Source organism: Xenopus tropicalis, chromosome 4 (genome assembly GCF_000004195.4).
Source record: "Xenopus tropicalis strain Nigerian chromosome 4, UCB_Xtro_10.0, whole genome shotgun sequence".
Taxonomy (NCBI): domain Eukaryota; kingdom Metazoa; phylum Chordata; class Amphibia; order Anura; family Pipidae; genus Xenopus; species Xenopus tropicalis.
In genome coordinates, this window is record NC_030680.2 from 94,995,994 (window position 1) to 95,022,021 (window position 26,028).

General features: G+C 37.8%; 1 protein-coding gene across 1 annotated transcript in view; it reads right to left on the bottom strand.

Moving 5' to 3' along the window:
• The window catches only part of agbl4 (ATP/GTP binding protein-like 4), an 809,806-nt gene that overhangs the window by 159,200 nt on the left and 624,578 nt on the right, over nt 1-26,028 (bottom strand). The window contains exons 7-8 of the mRNA XM_031900949.1: nt 14,883-14,972; nt 5,968-6,082 (exon numbers count right to left, since the gene is read on the bottom strand). Coding sequence (XP_031756809.1) covers nt 5,968-6,082; nt 14,883-14,972 — 205 coding nt within the window. The remainder of the gene's footprint in view (nt 1-5,967; nt 6,083-14,882; nt 14,973-26,028) is intronic.

The following is a 26,028-nucleotide window of genomic DNA, read 5'->3' on the forward strand; positions in this document are numbered from 1 at the left end:
TGAAAAAGGCAAGTTTTAGTAAATCCCCACCTAAGTGTCATCCCTGGAAGGTAACCTGTGTGTAGCTATTTGCATTTTTAAAGACACAACAAAAAACATAACTTGAATTTACTCAGATACCAGCCATTTGCCCATACCTTCCAACATTTGGAAAATGAAAAGAGGGGCAAAAAGACTTGGCGCGCACAGCGCGGAAATTTTTTTTTTGACCACGACCACTTTTGTGGCCATGCCGCAATTACCACACCCCATTTTTGTTCAATAAATACTCCTTTTATATAGTTGAAATGGTGGGATCAGATGCAAAATGTGCTATACCCTCATACTGTACTACCTAAAGAAAACAATATAGCAACTCCTACATATAAAATACAAATATAGAGAGAAGGCAGTCAGTTATAAGTACACAGTGCCCCCAGTGGCCCAAAAGACAGTACCCCCCATACACAATGCCCCCATAGACAGTACCCCCCATAGAAAGTGCCCCCAATTGACCCCATAGACAGTGCCCCCAATTGCCCCACAGACAATAGCCCCCATACACAATGCCCCTATAGAAAGTGCCCCCAATTGCACCCATAGACAGTACCCCCCATACACAGTGCGCCCATAGACAGTAGCCCCAATTGCCCCCCTAGACAGTACCCCCCATACACAGTGCCTCTCATAGACGCTCCTTCTTCTGCGGCTCTGCTTCTTATGTGGCTCCTTGTGCAGTGGTGACAGGCCCTTTTATAAGGTTGTGCCACCGTGCGTACGTGTGCTGTGAATACGTACGGGCGCAACCTTATAAAAGGGCCTGTCGCCGCCACACAAGAAGCCGCATAAGAAGCAGAGCAGCTCGAGGACCTCCAGCCAGCGTATCCCACTGTCCCAAATAGTTCAATGAATGTCCCGCATTTCCGGAATCTATTACAGAAATGCGGGACATTCATTGAACTATCTGGGACAGCGGGATGCGCTATAAAAACCGGGACAGTCCTGTGGAAAGCGGGACAGTTGGGGGGTATGTCTTCCTCTTAAGATTGTTGGTGTGTATGGTAGCATAGTGAACAAGAAAAACTGGTACACAATCTCAATAAACACATCCAAGGGAATAAGTCATCAGGTCCTCAAAAGAGCCTTTAAGAGATGAAAATATAACTCTTATTTTAGCAAATTGGATGTGGCTCCACTCCAGCTGCTGTAGGTTTTGCAGACAGCGGAGTGATTAGTGGAGATACTCTAATCTGCAGACTATCAGTAACCCAAATGCACAGCCAAAACTAATGGTGGAGGCTCACTTGTTAAGTAATACATAGCAAATTACTAAGACATATTGGGCCTGATTCACTAAAGTGCGATAAAAATTATCGCACGCTTTTTTGCGTTAAAAAACGCAAAATAATTTGCGCGCGATTCACCATAGTATTATCGCGTGCGAAAAATCGCCATTTTCGCATGGGTTATTTCTCGCACTAGTTTTACCGCATGCGTTAATTTCCGCGCTGAAAAGAATACGATCGCATGATTCACTATAACTTTTGCGCGCTAAATATCGCATTTGGCTATGCGAAAATTAACACCTACTACAGGCAGGCGAAAAATTATACAAAAGTACAGTAAATGAGTTTTTGCAATAAAATATGGACTTACAGTGTTATTTATTCAAGTATGTGTTTCCCGTAGAGTGACGCAGCCGCCAGTTTGCAGCGAAATGTTCATTTTTAATACAGTAATTTTCTGCAAGTATTGGCGTGTATGGCTAACATGGCGTGCGTTCATTTGCGCGACTATTTATATTCGGCTACAAGTGATGAAATGTTTCGCCAGGCATGGATTCGCAGCGAATTTTTGGACGTGCGTTGAATTTTTTTGCGGCGGATTTTTTCATGCGTTTTGCAAAACAATCCGCCAATGGCAAAACTCATGAAAAATTTCGCCACGCAAAAATTCACCGCACATCCAAAAATTTATACAAGCGTCAAAAAATAATAGTCACAGCAACAATTTTTTTGCCCGCACAACATTTTTGCCGTTTCGTGGATCTTTCGAAAGATTTGCTAATTTTTCACTAAAGATAACCAGAACACATTTGCTCATCACTAGTGGCTACTATTTATAAGCATCTACTATTTATATGCTACCATTTATATGTGGCTAATATTTATATACACCATTTATATGCGGCGACAATTTTTATACACTATTTCTAAGCTACCATTCATATGCGGTGACTATTCGCGGGCGTAATTTAGCACATGTACCAGCAAATACCGCATTGAAATAGTCTTTGCGAGTTAAATAACGCATGCAATATCGCGCGTAAAAAAGCGCGAGTATGCTTATAGTGAATCGTGCGAAAAATCGCCAAAATTAAGCCGCAGTAAAAATTTTAGCGCACAATAAAAATAGCGCACGTTTTATCGCCCTTTAGTGAATCAGGCCCAATATATTTTACTGATTGTTGCTGGCCTATTAAAGTACCAAGTAACATGTACGTAGTTAAAAGTTGCTAATGAGTCTAAATGAAAATGACAGGATACAGCTTTGTTATATAAAAAGAACAGTATTCTGATTTGTGCTTGCTAACTCTGTGATTTAATACAACAAAACAAACCAAAACAAAGCTACTTTTTAGATACTAAAAATGGGCACTTTTTATCTTGGATCTGTGGGTGACTCACACCTGTTCTTTTTCTTTAGATGTGCGTGAAATGTTATCTGTGCTTTTGACAGCCTTCCTTATACTCCTTTGGGGAGGCACAGAAAAAAACTACTCATTCTGAAGTGAGTCTAAATTTTGCTTGTCTGATTAATGGATAGCTCCAGAAAGAAAGAAATAAAGCAAGGGAAGAAATGGCTTCTCCAATAGGGTCATCTGGTTTATTGACATAAAAAAAAGTACAGGCAGGTAAATTTACTCCTGATAACATAGACTCTGTTGTGTGTGAGAGGCCTTCGATGGCAAACCCCACGGGGTCAGGGATATAATTAAAGAGATTTGACACCAGAAATTAAACCTTTTTTTTAAATCTATTAAAACATTGTCTTTGCATGCTATTTATAATTTTGTCTTAATTGTATTTGCCTGATGCGTTTACATTGCCCATTTGTTTCCCTATATTCCTCTATAAGGGGGCTGCCATATTTGTGCAGCAGTAGTATGTTAGCATTACAAGCTTTAAAGGAACAGTAACACCAAAAAATGAAAGAGCTTTAAAGTAATAAAAATATAATGCACTGTTGCCCTGCACTGGTAAAACTGGTGTGTTTGCTACAGTAACACTACTATAATTTATATAATAAGCTGCTGTGTAGCCACGGGGGCAGCCATTCAAGCTGGAAAAAAGGAGAAAAGGCACAGGTTACATAGCAGATAACAGATAAATTCTGTAGAATACATAGTGTTTTATCTGTTATCTGCTATGTGCCTTTTCTTCTTTGAATGGCTGTCTCCATGGCTACACAGCAGCTTATTTATATAAAGTATAGTAGACTTTCTGAAGTAAACACACAACTTTTACCAGTGCAGGGCAGCAGCACATTATATTTTAGTTACTTTTATACACTTTCATTTTTTGGTGTTACTGTTCCTTTAACTGACTGGTTGGAGAACAGTCAGTTTTGCAAAACAGTTAGCATAACCTACAGGTAACTTATAATGTACATTCATGTTATGAAGAGTAGTTTTTTGGTGTCAGTATCACTTTAAGAATTTTGGTTAATATTTGGCTGCACAATTTTGCAAAGGTACTAAGACCTGCACCAACTGGATTCAGCATTCTGGATGTTCACAGTTGTTCCTACTGCGGGACTTTAACTTTCAACATTTGGTGACTTTGGGAATTGCCTTTGTGATAAATGCCTTTACTTTATTCCTACTAAATTAATGCAAGCAAAGTGACCATGAGATTTCTTGGTCAGAAACGGAAAAGTCATTTGTTACTTTCCAGGCAAGAAATGAATAATCCATAGCTGATTTGCTTTCAGAGCTAGTTCTATACCAAACACTTAAGTTAAAATGCAAACTTATTACATACACTTCAGGATTTGTCCTTAACCTCTCCAAAATGGGGACATTTCAAAAAATATCTTTCATATTTTAGTCAAATGTTTAATATGTTTTAGTCTAAAGAAATTCATCACTTTTAATCTTTTGCCACAAAGCAGAGAACTTCACATAAATTGTATTTATAGTTTCCTATTAGGGCTTTATGTTTGGGACACTGGCCAAGCCAATGAGAAAGCATTTACTAATATAAACTGAACTTTCCATCAGTCTTTTAGATTGCCCATGGCAGGGTGTGATATACATCCCAATAACCAATGCCAATATCTCATAAGAGATATATCATATAATGTTGTTAAGTAACTATGTCTACTATTCACTTACTTTATAGGCACCCAAAAATTAAAACTTTAATATGACACTTGGTAGAAAGAGGCCACAGTTCCTTACTTAACAGATACATTACTAGCACAGTTCACATCTTTCTTATTGAGAACTCTTGGTAGTAGGAGCAGTTACGTTATTATTTGTCTTTCACAGTGCAATGTGTTGTTGTTTTTCACAGATCACCACCTGCTTGGATCAACTGTTATAAGTACTATCCAGGAAAATCATTTATGGGGCCGCACCTCTAAAAACACTAATCCCATTGCACTCCACTCCAAGTGTCAGCCTGGTGTTACTCACCACTCTGTCTAGCTTATGATTCTACCATAGCCATCTCAGATCCTCTTAGTTGATAGCACAGGGGTGTCCTGTCATGTGCACTCTCTAAAACTGTCCTAGGTATGGAGACAAAACATGCCATTTATACCATGAAAGAAATCACCTGATCCTGTCTGTCATGGCTAATTAATGCAGCCATACCTATATACAGTAAGCTCTCTTACTAAACTTACCATGAGGTAAAACAAACTCCTTGCATAGGTCCCATCCTATCTTACTATTTGAGAAGCACCACACTGAGAGAAGCAGTGAATATGGATGTTCATCTATTACACCATGCTGTAGAATCCCAGCTAAATTAATAAAAGCAGCTGAGGAACATACATTCTTTGCTTTATTTACTACTTGTTTACAACTTTTTGGTCCTTTACTAATGAGCAGCAAATTGTTTCCCTGGGTTTGGATTCACAGTGAAACTCTGCATTTTGCCAATGGCATGTATAAAAAAAAGGTGCATGTGTAATAATTGCCCATTGACTTTAATGCAGGGATCCCCAAGCTTTTATACCAGTGAGCCACATTTAAATGGAAAGAGTTTTGGAGAGCCACATAAGCATGAAAAAAGTTCCTGGAGGTGCCATTGAGAGCTATGATTGGCTATTTGATAGTTGTTAGATAGAAGTTAGATGTTGATTGGAAGCCTACAGAAGGCTTTGTTTGGCAATCACATTGGGTTTTTATGCAATCAAAGCTTGCCTCCTAACCAGAAATTCAAAAATAAGCACTTGCTTTGAGGCCACTGGGAGCAACATCCAAAGGATTGGCAAGAAACATGTTGCTCATGAGCCATTGGTTGGGCAACGCTGCTTTATTGCATTTGGAATGAGAAAAACTTTGAGAAAAAATGCCTATAGACTTTAATGTATTCGGAGTGAGAAAAAAGTTGCATGCGTAAAAAAAGTTGCACAAGTAAAATGCACAGCAGCCACAAAAAAACCCTTATTTACTTCAATGCGTTGGCAAATTTATTGCCATTTTGCAGATTTTTCAAAGGAGTGAAACAGGACAAATTCATTCATCACTATCCTTTACACATTTTATCAGGGGACTATTCTGCCACCTCGAAAACAGAACTATCTTAGAAGCACCAGCTGAACTTGCTGAACTGAATGATGCTTTGAGATTGGCAAGTGACCCGAATATCCAAATGATGTGTGCCAATATCTAACATTTTAACGGATCTGGAAGAAGTGCCCAAGACACATGCAGCTGCAAATCGTCATATTTGCAAAAGTTTATTTTTCTCATACCTGTAATTTCCGAAGTAAACTCCATCTGGATTAAGCATTGGTGCTACCTTGAAAACCAAACGGTCTCTCAGAGATATGGCAACAGGATGCTGGCTTATAAGAAAATCAATGATACCTGGAAGACAAAATGTCAGATTTTAAAAGTTCAGTAAATAACAGCACTTCTTATGGACCATATGATTTCCTCTAATTAAGGAATGAGCACACATACATAGTCACATGTCATATACACAAATCCTTAATGTAAGCATGTACTGTAGTGTATGTATATATTATATATAAAGTAAATATAGATTGTCAAGTGTTTAATCCCCTTTGTTTTATTTTCTGGGAATTATTTACAGTGGAGTCAGCCTACCATTGACGGGGATTGTGCTCTGATTCATTAAATCACAGTAACACTTTATGATGCATGCAATCAAACTGAAGGAGTTCTTAAAGGAAAACTATACTCTCTGAATGAATACGAGATCACCTGACAGGAAATAATGCAGCTGTAACTTCACTGATGTGACCTAACATGTATGTATGCTCTTGGTGTGTTTGTGTGCATGGTGAGTTGTATGATCACAGGAGACAAGCCCTTAGTACTTAAAATGGCAATTTTCTATTTAGGATTAGCCAAATGGCACGTAATAATAAAAACGTATATTTTATGAAAATGGTTTATTTAAATGAAGTAGAATTTCTCATATGGGCTGTTTTATGCAGTATATTATTATAGAGACCTGTACTATTCAGAGGTGTAGTTTTCTGTTAAATTAGTAGATGCTATTTTAACAATTACACAAATTTACATTTATATGATCTCTGACATTGTCTCAGTCTCAGCTGCCAGCATAAAACATAGAAAAATGACCCTTAGCATTGCTAGTATGTACTGAGTTCAAATTGCTTCAATTGTTTTTGCTTTGTATCTATGTCTTCTCTCTCTCCCTGATCTTGCAAATAAAGATATAGAGCTATAGCTGGTCTTTAAAGTGCCATATATTCTGGTAAATATGAACTGCAGTATAAGGTTCCCTATAGAGGAAATGGCTTCTCAAGCAAAGGCAAATGACCACAGTATTCACAAGAAATACTACAATTCCAGCTAAAGCATGGAATGCAAATAATAAAGTCAGTGCTGAAATGAGTTTATCTGCCACCTTTCAGTGTCAGGTTGCTAGAAAACACATCGCCATGAACTCGTCTTCTGCATTAACCAATCAATGCAAACCTTATCCTCAGGCTTCTGTAATCGGCAAGATACCTATTACTGTTCCTTTTTACACTAAGGTAAGGAATTTGGCATCTGCTAGGACCTATTTAATATCATTAACACAAAGCAGACACAGAGATGCAGCAGATGTACTGATTTATTACTTGGTCCTTGTATTAAAATAACAGTTTGCTGGTAAACAGGAAGGGTAATGATGCCAGTCACCCTCGTTAGACGCTAATAATAGCTTAATTTGTCCACTAATTGACCTTTGATACTGCCGAGGCGTTGTAGTGTATTTCAGGGCATGAGATAAACAAGCCCACGATTATGTTACCTCGGAGAATGGCTCAGCAAATGGAAGGTAGTTAGCGCAATACATTTTCTGCTCACAGATGAGTGGATTAATTGGTCTGCCAATTAGAAAGATACTGGGGAATACAGAGCAGGCTGTACTATAATGGGTTGTGTACACCACGGACCACCACCACCAGCTATCCTTTCTAAAGCAACTGTCATAAGTCTACTCCACATAGAAAGCTATGTTGCAGCAGCAAGCCTATGCCTTACACAGATGGAGGGCTCAATGTCAAACTATGCGGCTGCATTAAATGTGAAATTGCTGCTGTTCATTTCATTGCCCAGTCCACCATTTTCTGTGCATGCTACAGATGTCCTGATCTGTAATCCACTCAGAGTATAGAATGTGATTTATAAAGTGCATGTAGGTCCTGTGTCCACAGACCCAGGGTATACAGATGATGACACAACACTCACCAAATAATGCAAGTAATGATGCATTGGCCATTAGAATGACTCCTTAATAAAGCAGAAAATTTAAACAAAAAACAGTAGTTGAGTAATGCAGAGGTATAATGAAATACCTGTCATGTACGACCATGCCTTATGTACGACCGCACAGCAGTTTTGGGATGTAAATTGCCTTGTTATTTTACACTTGCAATCGTAAAGAAGGCCAACTGTCTGCTGTGATGCTACAAACCTGTAACTATCAGGGACTGTAGTCCAACAGCTGCATGTGTCAATGCCCCATATTTGAGCAGAGTAAGTTCATTGGCAGATGAAATTTAAATTTGAACAGGACAGCATGCCAAATTGCTCCCAAGGTGACCAAACATGCACAGATGGTTAGGCACTCAGATTTAAATTGGTCAAACTGCTTGACTAAATGTTATGTCTTTTGTATAGCACTGATTATTATTTTATCTCATTGTACACAAGCTTGTGATTGCTTCTGTACCTCTTTGGCACTGAAATGTCACCTAAATCAGGCGGCTACACTGGCAGCACACAGATGACCCTACTGATTTGCACTCAGGATATAGGAGTCCAACATGGAGCTCTAACAAACACTAAAATGTCAAATGCATTTAAAAAAAAAAAAAATTAAATGATGCAGTGACAAACTTTTTATAATCTCAAACTTGCACAGAGATAGTGAATGTATTTATTTGAACTGCTGCACTACTCCTTATAAGAGACAATTATTAAAGCAGCAATAACTAATGTATTTGTCGGTACAGAGGCCTGAACCTTTTAAGACATTTATTAGATCAGTTTATGCTGAGTAACCTTTTATTTGGCGAATGTTGGTAATTTTTCTGCATCGCAGCCAAGTTGACTTTTTTTTCCTTTCTTTTAAAGAGGTAGTTTCTGTAAGTAGCGAACTAATAACATTTTCTAATTCTATTAAGAAATAATCCCTGTATTTGGGGCCACATTGCAAGCCTCAGTGCCAGACATTTAGAAAAAAAATACAATTTAGTCACGCATAAAGCTTATAATAGCATTTCTTCCACCCCCAAGGTTGCGTTATTTTCTCTCTGGTTTATGCCTTATGCTTTTCTGTTTCTATAATTAATAGCTATAGCAGGTAACAGAGCTGTTGTACTCCAGTACTTTATGGGCTTATTTACTGTAAAAATGATGTAGGTCAGAATATGTTGGCTAAACAATTGGCTGTGTATACCCACAGAGAGGAATAAATGAAATACAAAACATCAGATAATTTGGGCATGGTTAGGAAATCTTTCATTACACTGAAAACTTAACCTACATAAAAATCGGAGGAAAAAATACATATACAGGTATGGTATCTGTCAGCTGGAAACCTGTTACCCAGAAAGCTATAAATTACAGGATGGCCATATTCCAGACTCTATTTTAATCAAATAATTGTTTTTTAATATTTTTTTTAATGATCTCCTTTTAGGTAATAATAATACATTATATGCAGTACCTTTTTCCCAACTAAGCATTATGGATAACAGGTCCCACGCCTGTATATGCATACAGAAACCTATGCAGTACATGTGTAACATTTTAAAAACAATACAAAAAGTAAAATAAGGATTAGGCTTATTTATCAACACTGGGCAAATTTACATCTGGGGAGTAACCCACAGGAATCAATCAGTGATAGGATAGCTTCTGAAGGCACCCAAGCACTGGCAAATGTTTAGTACTGAATCATCAGATAGGGGTAGAATTCTTTTGTTTCTTACTGCATATCCGACAATTCCGCTCTGAACGTTAGTGTAATCTGCCAATGATCTTTTCTGGTAGCAGTATCCTATTTCCTTTTTTCAGTCCATATGAATTTTGTAGCCACTCCCTGCTTACCAGCTCAATTGTTTATTAGGGCTCTGGCACACGGGGAAATTAGTCGCCTGCGACAAAACTCCCTGTTCGCGGGCGACTAATCTCCCCGAGTTGCCATGACCCGCCATCCCACCGGCGAATATGTAAGTCTGTAATTGCTGATTGGGTACTATAGCCAACTAACTTGTGCAGTTTAACGGAAGTCAGCTTTCATGTCATAATATACAAAGACATGTGCCCTGTGGCCTGCCCAAAGTTTAGCTCTTCAAACTCCTTCAATGGAGTACAAATTGTTGCACCTTTTTCTGAATACAGAGCTGTCTGCACTATATTCAGCAACACCAGGTAGCGGTTTGTCGGTAGTCGGTAGCCATCCCTGGAATGCCTCCCAGCTTGTGTATTGATCAGATACACAGATTAGGGAGTACCAGTGGCTACAAAGTGCAGAAGAGCTATGTACAATCAGCCTGCCTTTGGCAAGCATCAAGTGCAGGGCTTCCATTTGCCTGCTGGCACTGTGCTCTGCAGGTAACAAGGTGCAGTGCACAGCCATTGCTTAGATTCAAGTGCTCTGTGCATAGGTGCTAAAATTTATTATTATATACCAAAAAAAATGAGCTGTATAAATAGATATGGCTCAATACAGATAATAAAAAAAAATCAGCGGTTTCTAGGCTTTTTACTTTGACAGCCTTTTTCTGTTCTGAATCACAGACAGGGTCGGACTGGCCACCGGGACACCGGGGAAAATCCAGACCCGACCCTTGTGGCACTCCCCCTGCCTGACCGCTCCTGCCCTGACACGTTAATTTTACCCGCTTGGGGGAGGACGTCGGGTGGGGGGCCCTGTGAAGGGGGTTAGAGGGGCCCCTCCGAGGGGGGGCTATGGGTGCGGGCACCTGCAGGGCCCCTGGGGCGGGAGCCCCGGTGGGCCCTTCATCCCCCAGTTCGACCCTGATGATGGGCACATTCTCCCAGCTATTCTGGGAGAGTGGTATTCTCCGGTATTCTTGGAAAAACAGAAAAAAATCTTATTTAGACAGGACAGTAGTGTGTTTATTTATCATAAAGGAATTAGTCTAGTGAAGGCATTAAGTACATTAGGATTTCTATTTGATCCATCCAGTAACCAATGTACTAAAATACCATTATTTCTGTTTTAGTATAGTCATAGTATGTGAATTATGATTATACTATACACCAACTGGTTGCTAGGGTAAATTGGGTCCTAGCAACCTATTAGCTGTTGAAATGCCAAACACTTGAGTTGGCATAACAAAAAGCTCCATTATTTCAATCCCACAGAGAATAAAATCTAAAGACTTGGCAGCACAGTGGCTTACTGGGTAGCACTGTCTGCAAGGAGTTTTTATGTCCACACTCCTCCCGCAAACACACATGCAGGTTAACTGGCTCCTAATAATATTGACAAAAAGGTATGTCAGTGTGATAGAAACCTTAGATTTAAATGATGAACAATCTCTGTTAAGTGCTACGTGAATGTGCCGGCACTATATAAATAACAGGTGATAAAGAATGAAGACCAGTTGCAACATACTAAAAAACATCTACATTCCTTCTTACCATGTCTATTCATGGGGTTTGCCCACAGAACAAACCCCTTAAATGGACTTTGTAAAAAAGGAGTGAAGTATAATTGAAAGGTTTAACTACAGAGAGTTTGCTACAGAGCGTCTAAAGGGACTGTAACTGAAAAGACACTGAAGCTTTGCTAATACTCCTGACTATATACATCTACTGTCAAGTCTAATTCCACAGTAAGGTGAAAACAATTTCTGACATCCTTCTTGTCTTGATAGAGGAGAATAAATGAGGTGAAGTAAAAAGTAATTAGTTTGGAGGCCACATGAGATTAGTTTGTGCTAGGCCTCTAATATCCCAGATAACAAAATCTAATGTGATGTTATGTACGTATGGATATTTTGGCTTATTTACAACATGTATTTTTTTTTATTAAAGGACCAATGTCACCAAAACTGCTTTTAAATATAATCTACTGTTACCCATCACTTGTTTGTTTTCTTTTCAAGGCTTAATTCTAAATGACATCCATACTCTATGACATCAGCATATGAACTTAACTTTTGAGGGGATAAGAACTGTCATGAGAAGAAAGTGTGAGATGTTGTGCACAGCTTCCCTCTCACGCAGACATAGAAAAATATTTAGTGCAAACTTGGCCAGTTTGCAACAAAGCAAGCACACACAGTTGCACATGCAACTGTAGTTAGTGCAGAACAATTGCTGCAAGATAATTGCCTGTTTGTGTCCAAAATGATGCCGGAATTCTTGGAAATTATTTTTTGGGTGAAACAAAATGGCAGTTGTGCTCAAAATTGCTCACTGCATTTGAACCAAATTTGCAAAAATATTCGGGGCACATGCCTTCGTCAGTCCCTTTGTCTTACAAAGGAGTGTGTCCCAAAAACGTTCACATGGTTTGCACTATAATAAATTATCAGGTATATCCTGTTGAAACAGCCTTGTTGTGCCAGTATTTTTGCAAATTTGCAGTTACTTTGGAGGGTGCCGAACTGGTTAGGGTTATAGTCACTGCATTTGCAGACATAATAAGCCTTCATATATCAAGATTTTTTTGGTGCTGTAGCTAGCTTTTCTTTGCTCCATTGTGCCAGTTGATCAGTTGATCTGCAGCAATGGCTTAACTATGGAGAAAGTAAAAGGTCGTGGGGGTACAGGAGGGTCTGGACTGCAGGGTCTGCTTCCTATATAGTTGTATAGAGCAATTTGGTAGTTGCTGGTAGATTACCTTTTCTGTATATAATGGTTATGTGTATTGTGCTTTATCTTGTGGGGGACCTTGTAAGAACAGAAGTAATACCCATGATTTGCTTCTTTTCTTATTCAATGTACATAATCTGATCCAAAAACATGAACCCGTGTCCCCTGCATGATGTTTAAATATTTTATATTTTATATAATGGCAGCTTTATAAATCCAGCTTTTTATGTGTAATATTAATGCCCACAAGCATACCTGCGTTGCAGACACATGGCTTATAAATATTGAATTCTGATTGTTTTTGCAAAGGGATTGTACAATCTAATGCAGAAATTGCAAGTACAACAACAACGCCATCTATTTTTTGTAGCTACAATGATATGGTCATGGGGCCCAATGACCCGTAACGCAGAGTAGGGAAGCAGGGCTTGATGAGGCTAGATGAGGCACCCCTCCTCCCACAAGTTGTAGGGGTTGCGATTGGCCAGGCTTTAAAGTCTCCGGTCTTTGACTGGAGGGGGCAGAGCTACACAGAGAACGTGGGTCTTACCTTCCAGTTGGTGAGGGACACTGGGAGGAGCAGCAGCTTGCAGCGTCCCACCCTCGTTCCCTAGAAGACAGGGTGTGTTTGTTGTCACTGTTGGCGGTGGGCACCTTTACACAGAGCCCCAGAGCAAGTTAAAATGGGGTGTGAAAGGAGTGAAAGTAGTTTTTTAGCTTTTGGGGCTAGTAAAGCAAAGTTGCCGGTTAATAAAATGTTTGTTATACACACGGTTTGGCTACAAGTTGACAATGTTATATATGTAAAGTTATGTTTATTATGATGTAAATAAACAACTGAGACCATCTCTTTCCAACCAAGGTGTCTGATTTTCTTTAAGGATAGGAGGTACGAGGTTGGAGTCAAATCGGAAGGGGTGCAGTCTCTATGCTGCACCTGTCAGGGTTTTACATAAACCTTCAAGTAAAATATTGGACAAATTTGTGTAGTTTAGCATCTAAATTGTTCAGTCATTTCCTCTAAACAGAAAATAATGTTGTGAATTGGTGCTAGAATTGCAGCATGCATTATGTTTTTTTGTGCTGGAAAAAAACACAAGAAAAAAATTACTATTGACTTCAATGCATTTGACACAAGAAAAAATGCTGTGAAAAAAATACTAATTGACTCCAATGCATTTAGCAACATGTTGTGTGGTTTTTCTAATTTAACTTCTTATACAACCCCGTTTGTATTAATGTATTCTACTGTACAGCGCTGCTTAGCGCTTTATAAATAAAGATATACATACATACATACATTTTTTACAGGGAAATGAGTTATCGATTGTAATGTCGTTCAGCTCATCAGTTGGACTTATCAACTTATCAGTTTGAAGCATGCCTATAATAAACCTGTATGCAGTTATTGAGAGTATTCAGATGTTTACAAGGCCAAAACCATTCGCTGATGAGGCCATAAAAAATGAAATTAAAAAAAAAGTATAAAAGCATTCCTTTACATAAACGGAAACTCCTGCATACACCTTTTTCTTTATTTCTTTTTACTTTAGATGACTCACAAAATGTGTTTTTTATCTAGTCTATTTCCATGAAGACAATTTTGCTCTGTAAATGAACTTGTTTATCTTGACTGCACTCCATTACTATTACAGAATTGCAGGATTGATACTAATAGCTCCCATTCTTGAAATATTTTGCGTAAAAAAATAGAGCAGAAATTTACAATCTAGCACTCTGCTTTTGCAGTTACTACTACACTTATTAACATCCTTCAATTCTTCGAAAAAAAAAAATAAAAAAAAATAATATATATATACTGTATATATACACACATTAGGTTGTATAGGTTTTATAATCTATGAAAGATGTAAGGCTAGCTGTAGCAAACAACTATTTCTCCAGGATCGATAAACTACCAGGACCTTGCATGACATATCATTTAAAATAAAATGTGCTCCTTATTCCACTCAAGCAGGAAGAGGCTTAGTGTTGGAGAAAAATCCCATCATTCTTTGCAATGCTGTAACCATTATTTAGAGAGACAACTGGATGTGCTTCATAATCACAAGTTTGTAGTAAAGGAATGATATGGTGTATTTATTAGATGTGCTTTCTTATTTGAAATGGCTAGGTGTGTAGGGCCCCACACAGTGTTGTTTATTATCACAGTTGCAGCTATTTGCTGGCTCACTGAATGCTGCTACTGACCTTCCAGTTTAAGAGTCTTTCCTTTCTATGAAAAAAACGTAGGTGTTCAATGTCTTTTGACCCTGAAAGCCTTGTGCATTTTTTTCTTGTAGCAAGGCAAAGACTGACAGTCACTCACCCTGACACACAAAGGATGAAGGAGTTTCCCCAGGGTGTATTCGAGCAGTTATAAACACGACCCTTTGCTCATCTTCAGACACCAGGTTCACTAGAAGAAAGAAACAGACCTCATCAATTCAGAGAAGCAGATTGGAGCATTAATATTAATATATCCCCTCTTATTAAAATACATAATAAATTATGAATTTCCTTGAATCCATTATTAAACAAATTGCCCAAACCTTCTCATTCTTCCATAAGGGAAATGCTAGCATAACCCTTTATTGTCCAAAGAAGTCTTGGATTGACTTTCCTTGTGAAAATCAGAGGACTCGTTGCTTAAAAAAAATTGCAAGATTATTGCAATTCTTTTGGAACATAACAAGGTAAAGATAAAAATTTAATGTATAGACCCTAGAGTCTTATAGTAAAGACTGACACAAAATAATGAAGGAAAAAATAATCAGCCAACAATGAATATTTCGCTATTCTGTGTGGCTAATGTATGTATAATATATATATTTGTAGCTTGCTCACTACAGATCACATGAATAGCTCTGAGACTGAACTGAAGAAAGACATCTCTAGCAACATTCTGATTTACATAAAGCAATAGGAAAAGCAGCAAGAAATGGTTTTACGAAATTTGAAATACTATTGATGTATTAAAGCTTCCAGAATAACTTTTTTCTGGTATGTGGTCAGGCCTAAAAAAGACTTAAATATGTACGTGTGTAGAAACTTCAGTTGTCCTAAAAATGATTCATTTAAGGGATCACAACTGGTTCTTTAAAAGCCAATGGATTCAGCTAAATTGAATCTTTAAGCAAATAAAGGCATTTGGTTAAATCCCAGATTTTTTCTCATTTTGTGAAAACAACCAGAACTTGCTGGATTGTACGTTCAAGGCCCATATACAAGCAGCAGTTCTGTTGTACAAGTCTGTGCACCTGCATTGTAATATACAATATAATATAATATACTGGATATATAATATACTGGATAGACTGGTAATATACACAGGGGACTATTGATCTGATAGCAGTTGCAGTGAAGTCTGTAAGCATGACCTAAGGATGCACTTAAGAATTTGGTTGATCTGAATGAAAACCCTGACCAAATACTTATTATAAAATGAATAAATGCTTTTCAATTATTTTTTAAGGAGATTATTATTTTTAAAAGGAGAATACTAACATACCTGATGTGTATATATGAAACTACCTAGCAACTCTTTAATGATTTAATATGTCCTTTTGCACTTTTAGCAACATTTATCTATATATACACTGTAGCACAGAGGTGCACTACCAGAAATTAGAAGAAGAAAGAGAGAGTAATAGGAGCCTTTGAATGACCATACAGAGGTTGCCAAACAAGAACTATAGCTCTCTATGTAACAGCCCAACAGCTTACTAATTTTCCTAGTACACTCAAGAGGAAAATACTGGCAATTGAAAGAAAGCCGTGCATTAACTCCAGTACCTTCCGATTTCAGTAAACAAAAAAGACTTTTGTAGACTTTGAACAGCATGTTTTGGCTCGCTTTGGAATAGTACGTTTATAAAAGTTATGATTTATGCTCCATTTTATAAACAAAAATCAAACGATTTTTGCTTCAAAAGCCATTTTACAGCTTGTACCTTAGAGATAGGACATTTGGGTTTAATACAGGGAGAACAAAACTACCTTTAGCTATTGTTCTGGAATACAGTACATGCAAGCTGAGCTGCTGCTGGAGAGAGGGAGTTAATGGGTACTTAATTTGTATGTTGGTTTTGTAGTCACTTGCAGGGGAAAATAAGAATATACAGGATAAGGTTGCTATATGAACTTGCTGTTTACTAAGGGCCTTAGTAAGTAACCTTAGCATGATTTTAGTGACTTTGTAGTGTATAACTGTGATGTAAATTCTGGTGCAACTCACACATATATATATTGACACACTAGCAGATTAGATTACTAGAGCACATATACCTGTAAGCCCCCTGCATAATTGACTTCTGTGCACTGGTAAGCTAATTATCTAACTTACAAAGACCAAAATGAAGTAGGTTTGGGATTTGGCCAAGATTCGGATGTTTAGGCAGGATTCGGATTCGAAAATACAAGTGTCACAAGAACATGGAAGTAAAAAATCTTTTGCATTGCTTCTATTTAACACCAAAATGAAGTAGCTTTAATTTCCCTTTTGACCGGTTTAGAGCAATAAATATTGATATTGAGCTCATGTTGAGAAGTGAATAAACTGACCCTTTAATAACTTTATACTGAAGTAGGGATGCACTATACCCAGGATTCGGTTTGGGATTTGGTCAAGATTCGGATGTTTAGGCAGGATTCGGGAAAATACAAGTGTCACAAGAACATGGAAGTAAAAAATGTTTTGCATTTGCTTCTATTTAACACTTCTGTAGCTTAATTTGTATATGCGGCTTAGGATTTCAGAAAGTTGTGGAATTGGTGCATCCCTAGCATGAAGGCTTATTTTTACTGGATAGACTGGTAAAGTATTGGCCATTTGGTCATGTCAGGTATGATTTGTTTTGTAGAACAAGGTAAGTGCGGCAGACAAATGTGGTGGGGAGTCCTAGGGATACAAAACCAAATAAATCACAAAAGTACATCTAGCTAAAGTGTATGTACATATTATATATTTGTGGAGTAGACATAACTATCTATCATTACTAACTACAAATGTATAAGTAAAATAAGCTATGATTACTGAAAGCACATTTTAAATTCCTTTTTGAAAGGAGGATCCCCTTAAGACTTTTATCCTGGGATGGACCTGAATAACAATCTAAATCCAAAAAACTGTTAAAGAGCACACAACTTTTGTTCAAGCCCCTCTTCTTCCCTCTAGTCCAACTCTCAGCTCCTATAAACCACTGCTTGCACCACCCCCACTGCTTGCAAGCTACCACTGTTGTGAATAAAACACAGGCAAATACCTGCATAAGAAGCTAACACTGGTAGTGCCTCTTTTTTACTTTAGAGAAGGCCACCTCTGCCATTTTAGTGAATTTTGGTATTTACTATACTATAAATAATAACACAGTAGAACACATGACATAACTAGAAATTCATTTTTATGCAAAAACTCACAATAAGAATTAACACACTGTATCCCTATCCTGGTAGTACAATGAAACAAAAAATGTAAATGCAATGGCAAATATTGTCATGGCGTGGTATAGGTGCTGCAGGGGCAAATGTTTACATTTGATTGATTTTGCCTTTGTTTACACAAAAAATAAATTGATTTTTACTGTAAGATCACAAATATGTATTATTCAATATCACGGGCAATGGTATTTACAGTCAATAACTTGATGCCATTTTTTGTATAGCACAGATGCATATGACATTAAGAGTTTGATTTAGTATTGTTTAAAAATGGTTCCAGTGCAGAAAGTACTTGTCTGAATACTTTTGCCCCAAATGCAACACTTAAGGGAGAGTTAGGATTTAAACAGGTGATACTGTCCAAGGTTTTAGCTTTGCCAAATGTGTCCATGTATAAAAACTTTCCTGGCTGTCTGAAAAATGTTGTTAAACGTGAAAAAGATTGAACTGCTAGAATCCTTCAGGATACACCAGTTCTGTATTTCCTAAATCAGTCTCTTAGACTAAGATGCTTATCTGTCTCAGATTTCCAAAAAGGATTAGTTTTTTCCACTGATATGGCCTTTGGGAAAACAGAAGGAGATGCTGGACTTGTTTGACATCTGTCCTATAAACAGAAAGGACATATGATATTTCTCTCTGCGAGTGCAGGAGCCCAATGTATGATTCAGGGAAGGAACTAATAAGCACAGAGCTAGATAAAGTCATCTGAACTGAGTCAGAACCAGATAAACAACCACAGATTGAATAGACACAGGAAACAAGCTGAGGTCAAACCCAGGAGATCAAGACTAGAGACAGGACCAGGGCAGGGCAGGAGGCTGAAATCTGGTACCAAAATACATGATTCAGTGTTCAAGCAGGCAGTGAATGAAGTCAGATCTGGAAATTATGTAGGAAAGCTGATGGGAAGGAAAAAGAAGTTGACGTGTACCTGGAAACTCAAGGGTGACAAAACACTGACCAAGGAACCTAGGCAATTCGCTCATAAAACATAGGCATTGTACACTGCACAACAAACTACAGGGCAATGGTTCAAATTTAGGCAGGATGTAACAAGAACCTACAGTACCTGCTATTTCTTTCCTGAAAGTGCCAATTTGAGTGATTCTGTCACAAGTATTAACAGATAGTTTCCCTTCATGTCTATGACAGGAAACACGGGTCAGTTTCATGCGAGTTTCTGATGACTACAATACAATGGCTGAGAAAAGCTATGAGTGACTAAAAACCCAATCTACTGCAAGGTACTGTCATTTACATCTAGATCATAGAGACAAAAGCCAGAGAAATCTGATATCTGAAACAATGTCACATTGCAAGGATTTTACCAAGTTTTGCCCAGCGAAAGAATATATAAATGTTAATACAGGTATGAGATCCCTTATCTGGAAACCCATTATCCAGAAAACATTGAAATACATGAAGGCTCACACCCATAGTTTTAAGCAAGTAATTCTAATTTTTAAAAATATTTGCCTTTTTCTTTGTAATATTAAAACAATGCTTTGTACTTGATCCCAACTAAGGATCAATGAGGAAAGAACAATGGCAAATGAACACAACATATGCAGGATACTAGCATGGAGGATCTGATGTAAATAATGAGAAGCTAAAGTGTTTAGTATCTATTTATGATAGTAGTTTGCCAGGCTAGAGTGTAATTACTTTTGCTGAAAAATGCATTGGCTGACTTGATAAACTGTGTCTCTTCAAAGACTCAGTGGCATAATTACAGTCGGTAAAAAGATGCGTATAGTCGTCAGCACAAAGTCAATACACCAATATATGTTGTGTTGTGTGCAACTTAATTGGCCTAAGTGATGGTACAGGTATTGGACCCCTTATCCGCAAACCCATTATCCATGAAGTTCTGAACTACGGAAAGGCCATCTCCCATAGACTCCATTTTAATCAAATAATTCCTTTTTCTCTCTAATAATATAACAGTAGCTTGTACTTGATCCTAACTAAGATATAATTAATCCTTATTGGAGCCAAAACAATCCTATTGGGTTTATTTACTGTTTGAAAAATTTTATTAGCAGACTTAAGGTAGGATATCTGAATTATGGAAAGACCCCTTATTCGGAAAGCCCCAGGTCCCGAGCATTTTTTCTACAGGTGGAACGGGTCCCATACCTGTATTACAGTATATATTTTATATACTATTACTAGGTAATATAAGAGAAGAATTACTTGTGGAAGACGTGAGTATTTGTGTTGCATAAACGATATCATTAGTACAAAATAATCTGAAGAATAGGCAGGTAAACAGAGCCCAGTGAATACTGTGTTTCTGTGGTGCTGGAGGAATTTCTATTTAAACATTTCTTTATCCTTTGGAGATCTTCATTGACTTGTAGAAAAATACAGCTTTTAATCTCAAATCCCTACTGACATTTACATATAAGCACCTAAAATGCTAGCGGGCTTTGGAGATTTAATTTAACGAAAGAGAAAAGTATTTCTATGAAAGTGTGCTTTTTTAACTTAGTGTTTTCTTACAACAGAGACAAACTACATGATTTAAACAGTAAAAAATGAGCAGTCTGCGATGTTACTTCTATTATTCTGGTGCTGGTGCAAATGAGTAAGGCAAAAGGGGCACAAAAATACTATTCACAAGTGCAAGAATCTAGCTTAAAAAAAACGATACCCCCAAACAATGTAGGCCTCTATAACAATATATTACATAAACAAGCTCATATGTAAAACCCTGCTTCATCTAAATAAACCATTTTTATAAAAATATCCTAAATAGAAAATTGATATTTTAAGAATTAAGGGCCACCCCCTGGAATCATAGGATTCACAGTGCATACAAACAAGCCAAGGCACACATACATGCTAGGTCACATCAGCCAATTAATGGGCAGAGTTCTGCCTTTTGCTTCCACACTACTTCCTGTTACAGCTGCATGATTTCTGGTCATGTGATCTCTGAGGGAGCACCCAGCCCATCACTAAATGGCGGATCAAGGGAAAGGATGTAAAAGGGAAATATTTACTGATATATATGTTCCAGTTTGGCGAGATTCTTTAATCTTTAATAAGGTTACTTAACATAATATAAACTGTAAATCTGTTGGCTAAGTATTCATTCTGGGGGTATAGTCTTCCTTTAAGAGTCAGAAAGCAGTTTTTAAAGGCACAAGTGAACCCTGTATCTACCGCTGGCATAAGCAAGCTGGCATACAGGGCTCTTTGTGTGCCCCAGTACTCCCCAGCTTGCAAGTTCTAAGTAAAACAAAAGCTATGGGCATTCTAAGCAATTCTTGTGGGCTGCCCATTTCTCCACTTCTGTATGTATTGCTGCTGAATGTAAGTTCAAAAAACGAGTGGGCAGGGGAGTCGCATAGGCAATAGATATTGGTCACAATGAGACCCTGTTCTTAACACCTGACCTATATCAGGTGGTGAGATCAGGGTTGGCCTGTGGCCCCTGGTGCTGCCGTGTGGACCTTGCACCCTTTTTATCCAGCAAGAGGTGCACAGGTAGCCATAACCCTGGGTAGAATGAATACTGAAGGGCGCAGGAGCTCCTGCACTTCTGCCCAGGGGAACCCTAACCTCTAAACTGTGCCTCAGGCCACAGCAAACAAATGCAGCAAAGATAAAGTCTAACATTGACCCATTATTATAAATTATTTTAAATCAAATGTAATGAAATATTCTAATTTAGGCATTTATGTAATCAAATTTTTGTTTCTTGAAAACCTTAATATTCAACTTTGTGAAGATATCACATAGAATATGCTCATAGAATTTTTGGAAATCATAAAACCACTGTGGTTTGAAAATCTAGCTACAAGCTGAGAATAATTCCCTAACTGAATTGATTAAGAGTAAACTTTTTGAGATACGTGTATTTCTTAAATACAGTCAGGCTCGAGGAAATTCATTGGTTTATTGATTGTAGCAACACAGATTACTTGGGATTATGCAAGATAACACAAAAAAAACATTTGATAAATGTGTCCCTAATTATAATTTTCAGATGATTGTGCAAAAGCAACATCTGTTCCTACCTGCCATACAGGTATAGGATCTACTTTGAAACCTGTTAAATAGAAAGATCCAAATCATCATATTTTCCAACTATCCTGATAAACAAACAATTCCTTATTTTTACTGATTTGTTTTTTCTTGTTTATACTAAAGCAATATATTTAATTGATAACTAAGCTAACATTAAATCCATGTTGATAGTACAACAATAGCATTATATCCATGGTGTTTCATAATATGGAAGGACATTAGAAGGCTCATTTACTGTTAAACACAGCACAGTTATCTGCAGTCATTACATGAATATATACTCTGTTTGTATGTTCAGATTGCAACCTGGGAAGCTTCATGCTTTCTGCTACAGATATGAATAACTTTTTTCCCCCACTATTGTGGGGGAATCACCCTTATGGTAGTAGTGGCAGCACCTTTACCATACAAGAGGCAGGAACAGCAGGTAAAACCCAAGGTGGTCTCTGTCTTTGTTAATTTAATATTTTTCAAAACAGAAAGTAGAGTCTATTTTTTCTGACTGTCCTCCTAGCAGTTTGAGCTATACAGCCACCTTCCAGGTGTGAGCTTGCGGTCAGACCATACCTTGTTTATTACAGGTAAGACTAAGCAGCAACACAAACCTTACTAGGCCCTCATTTTCATTTGACCTCTGTGCTGGTTCATAGAGAATTCTGGGAGGGATATATCTTCTTTCCATGATTTCACCAGTAACAATTCAACATACTGCCACCGGTCAGGTGCGTCCTCTGTTCCCCTTACATTCATTGACCAGTGGGTATGCTCTGATATTTCTTGGTACACATGCAGCACTTAAGCCACTGCACCATAATGTGCCTTGTAAAATCATGGCAAGAGTAATGACATTGCAAGTGTATGTGATGTCACTGCAATTGGTAAATATACACCCATACATGCTGAACTAGCATACCGGCATTGGGTTTGCAATACCCAGCAATAAGCAGTTTCAAAATAACATTATCATTTGCTATTTTATACGTCTGTATGCAGACAGAGTTTAATTAACTGACCCAAACTATCTCACAAATGCTTTTAAAAGTATATACTGTGCCTATAGAGAATTGCCAGCCAACCATACCACTCCTGCTATTGGCAGATAAGCACATCTTAACCATTTCCTTACAATAAGCCCTGATATTGGGCAGTGAGCATTTGATCTTCAATAAGAACCATAGATTTTTTTATAAGCTTTTGGTTACAGTTGCAGATATTGAGGTAATGAAACACGGCAGGAATAGAGAACATTTAGATTAAACAGATTACTTTACGCCAAAATCTATTTCAAGTGCCTTTACAGACAGGTAGCATTCAGATTACAGAAGAAAGAAGCAGGATATTGGATTTTTCTTCCAACACTTTCCTCTGGTCTCAAATGATTAAGTGTGAATTTATTATAACAGTTTTTTTTACCATTTATATCTTTTGTACTCATTCAACAGGCTTATTGTTTAAATCTCCAAGGCAGCTCATTACATCTCCTTGGTAGAGTCATAAAAGTTCTCTAGAATATATTCCTTTCGCCTGGAAAGTGCCAGCTTCTCTCAAACTGACAAGAAGTAGAATTTCACGTACATCACCTCTGTCAGAGCTCCCCTCTAGGAGGTCACAATATATCTTTCATGATGTTGTATTTAAAATAAAATTCATATGTAAATGTAACAAAAAAATGTCACCTGATTGAAAGTATAAATCTTATTGGAGTTACTGCACATGGAAAAACTTACCCCCAAATGTAATAAAAGGCACACTGTTTGCCAGGATGCAGTTATCCATAGCAACCAAAGCAAATGGCAATGTGGACAAACATTAATCTTTCGGGACCAAAGAAAACATTAAGAACACAAGTCAACAGTAGGGAAGCCATTTGACATTTATACTCTAATTACTAGTATGGCTAAAATACTCAGGTTTCTTGTGAACCCATTAGGGGAAGAAGTTTGTTCAAATAAGTTTGGCTCAAATAAACAGGGCTGGCCTTAGGCCAATTGGACCTATTAGGCCCAATAGGGCCCCGCACCCATGGGGGCCCTGCACTAGCAGGAATAAGCACATAAACATGTCCAGCCTACTCCCCAAGAACAATTGCCTGATAAAGCAACTTTGTGCTCTGGGACATTAAACTCAAAGTGCGCTCTCATTCATATTCTACTTTACTCTACTTAGCAGAGAATTCGCCCTTCTTTTGTACAGGTTCTGTAGTTTTCTGAAGAAAACTCTTTTGGCACTTTACTGCCAATAGATTTGCCACATTAGTGCCACCTAGAACGCTATATTTATTCTGCAGAAATCTTTACTATACCTGAATAAACAGCCCTAGAAACTCCTCCCATTTGTTTAAGATTGCAGCTGCCATTTTAGCTTGGTCTTCCTAGCTTCCTGTTTGCAGCTCTAGAGGTTGGTAGCTCAGATCACACATTTCTAAGGGAGGGGGGGAATGAAGGATTTTTCTGAGAGAGAAAGTCAGATATCCTAAGAACATGTTTCCAAAAAAGGAGTCAAGAAATCTTGTGTTTCTTTTGATAGTGGATAGTGCAGCTTTTCTGTGAGTGCTTATGGCTGTATTTACATAGACCTTTCTGATAAAGCTTTCTTAGTTTCTACCTTTTCTTCTCCTTTACCAGACATAGCAAGTTCCTGATAAAAACACACACAAACATATTACTTTACAATAATACATGAGGAAAAAAAATGTCCCATTGACACCTAGGCATTTTGATACACTAGCAAATATTAATACAAAATATAATCTAGGGCTGCCTTTAACTGCCTGTTTAAAGGTTACTACTGTAAACAATACACACTGAGATGGAAATTTCACTCATTATTTCTCCTAAAATGTTTGCTGAAATGAAAAGCATAGAAATGGCAATGAAATATGAGCACTTCAGCTGCTACACAATGATTAGCTCACTTCTGTAAGATGAATGAAAAAGATCACTCACTGATGTGTTAAATTCCCTATTTCACATGAACAAGCAAAACACCCACCTAGTCTCTTCACTTGAAATAATGCTGTTTTCTCTGGCAAAGTACAATGGGCTGATACAGAATAGTGATGAGCGAATTTTTTCGCCAGACATGGATTCACAGTGAATTTCCGCATTTCGCATTTGGCGAATTGTTTCATGAACGTCAGTGAAAAATTTGTCGCACGTCAAAAATTTCATTGCGCGTCAAATTGGGCGTGGCAGCGTAAAAAAGGGCGCGGTAGTGTAAAAAACCGCAGGGGCAGGCAACATAAGAAGACTCGGGTGACAAAAAAATTTGTGCGACAAATGCGTTTTGCGAATTCTTCGCCGTTTCGCGAATTTTATGTCGAAGTGAAATGGGACAGATTCGCTCATATATAATGAATAGTGATGAGCAAATCTGTCCTGTTTCGCTTTGCCATAAAATTCACGAAACGGCAAAAAAAATTGTGAAACGGCAAAAAATTTGCTAAACACATTTGTTTGCGCTATTTTTTTGTTTTTTTTGTCATCGTGTCTTTTTTGTCGCCCGCGCTTTTGTGCTGTGACCGCACACTTTTTGACTCGACTGTGCCCAATTTGACGCCCAGGGAAATTTTTTTAAACGCGCCAAATTTTTACGGAAGTTTCGCAAAACAATTCGCCAATGGTAAAATGCGGAAATTCCCTGCATATCCATGCCTGGCGAAAAAAATCGCTCATCACTAGTTCGGAACTCTTGTCCAAGTGACAAAGATATTTGGGCCAATGAACCATGTGCGGGGTTCATTCATATTAAAATCTGTTTAGTATTGAAAACTGTACAAACCTACATTGTTCAGGGATATATTTTATGGCCTATTAAAGAATCTTACTAAACTGGAATACATATATATAAGCAAATATTTCCCTTTTGCATCTTTTCCCTTGAGCCACCATTTTGCAATGGGCTGTGTGCTCCCTCAGAGATCACCTGACAGGACATAATGCAGCTGTAACAGAAAGACGTGTGTGAGTAAAATACAGAATTTAGTCCAGGAATTG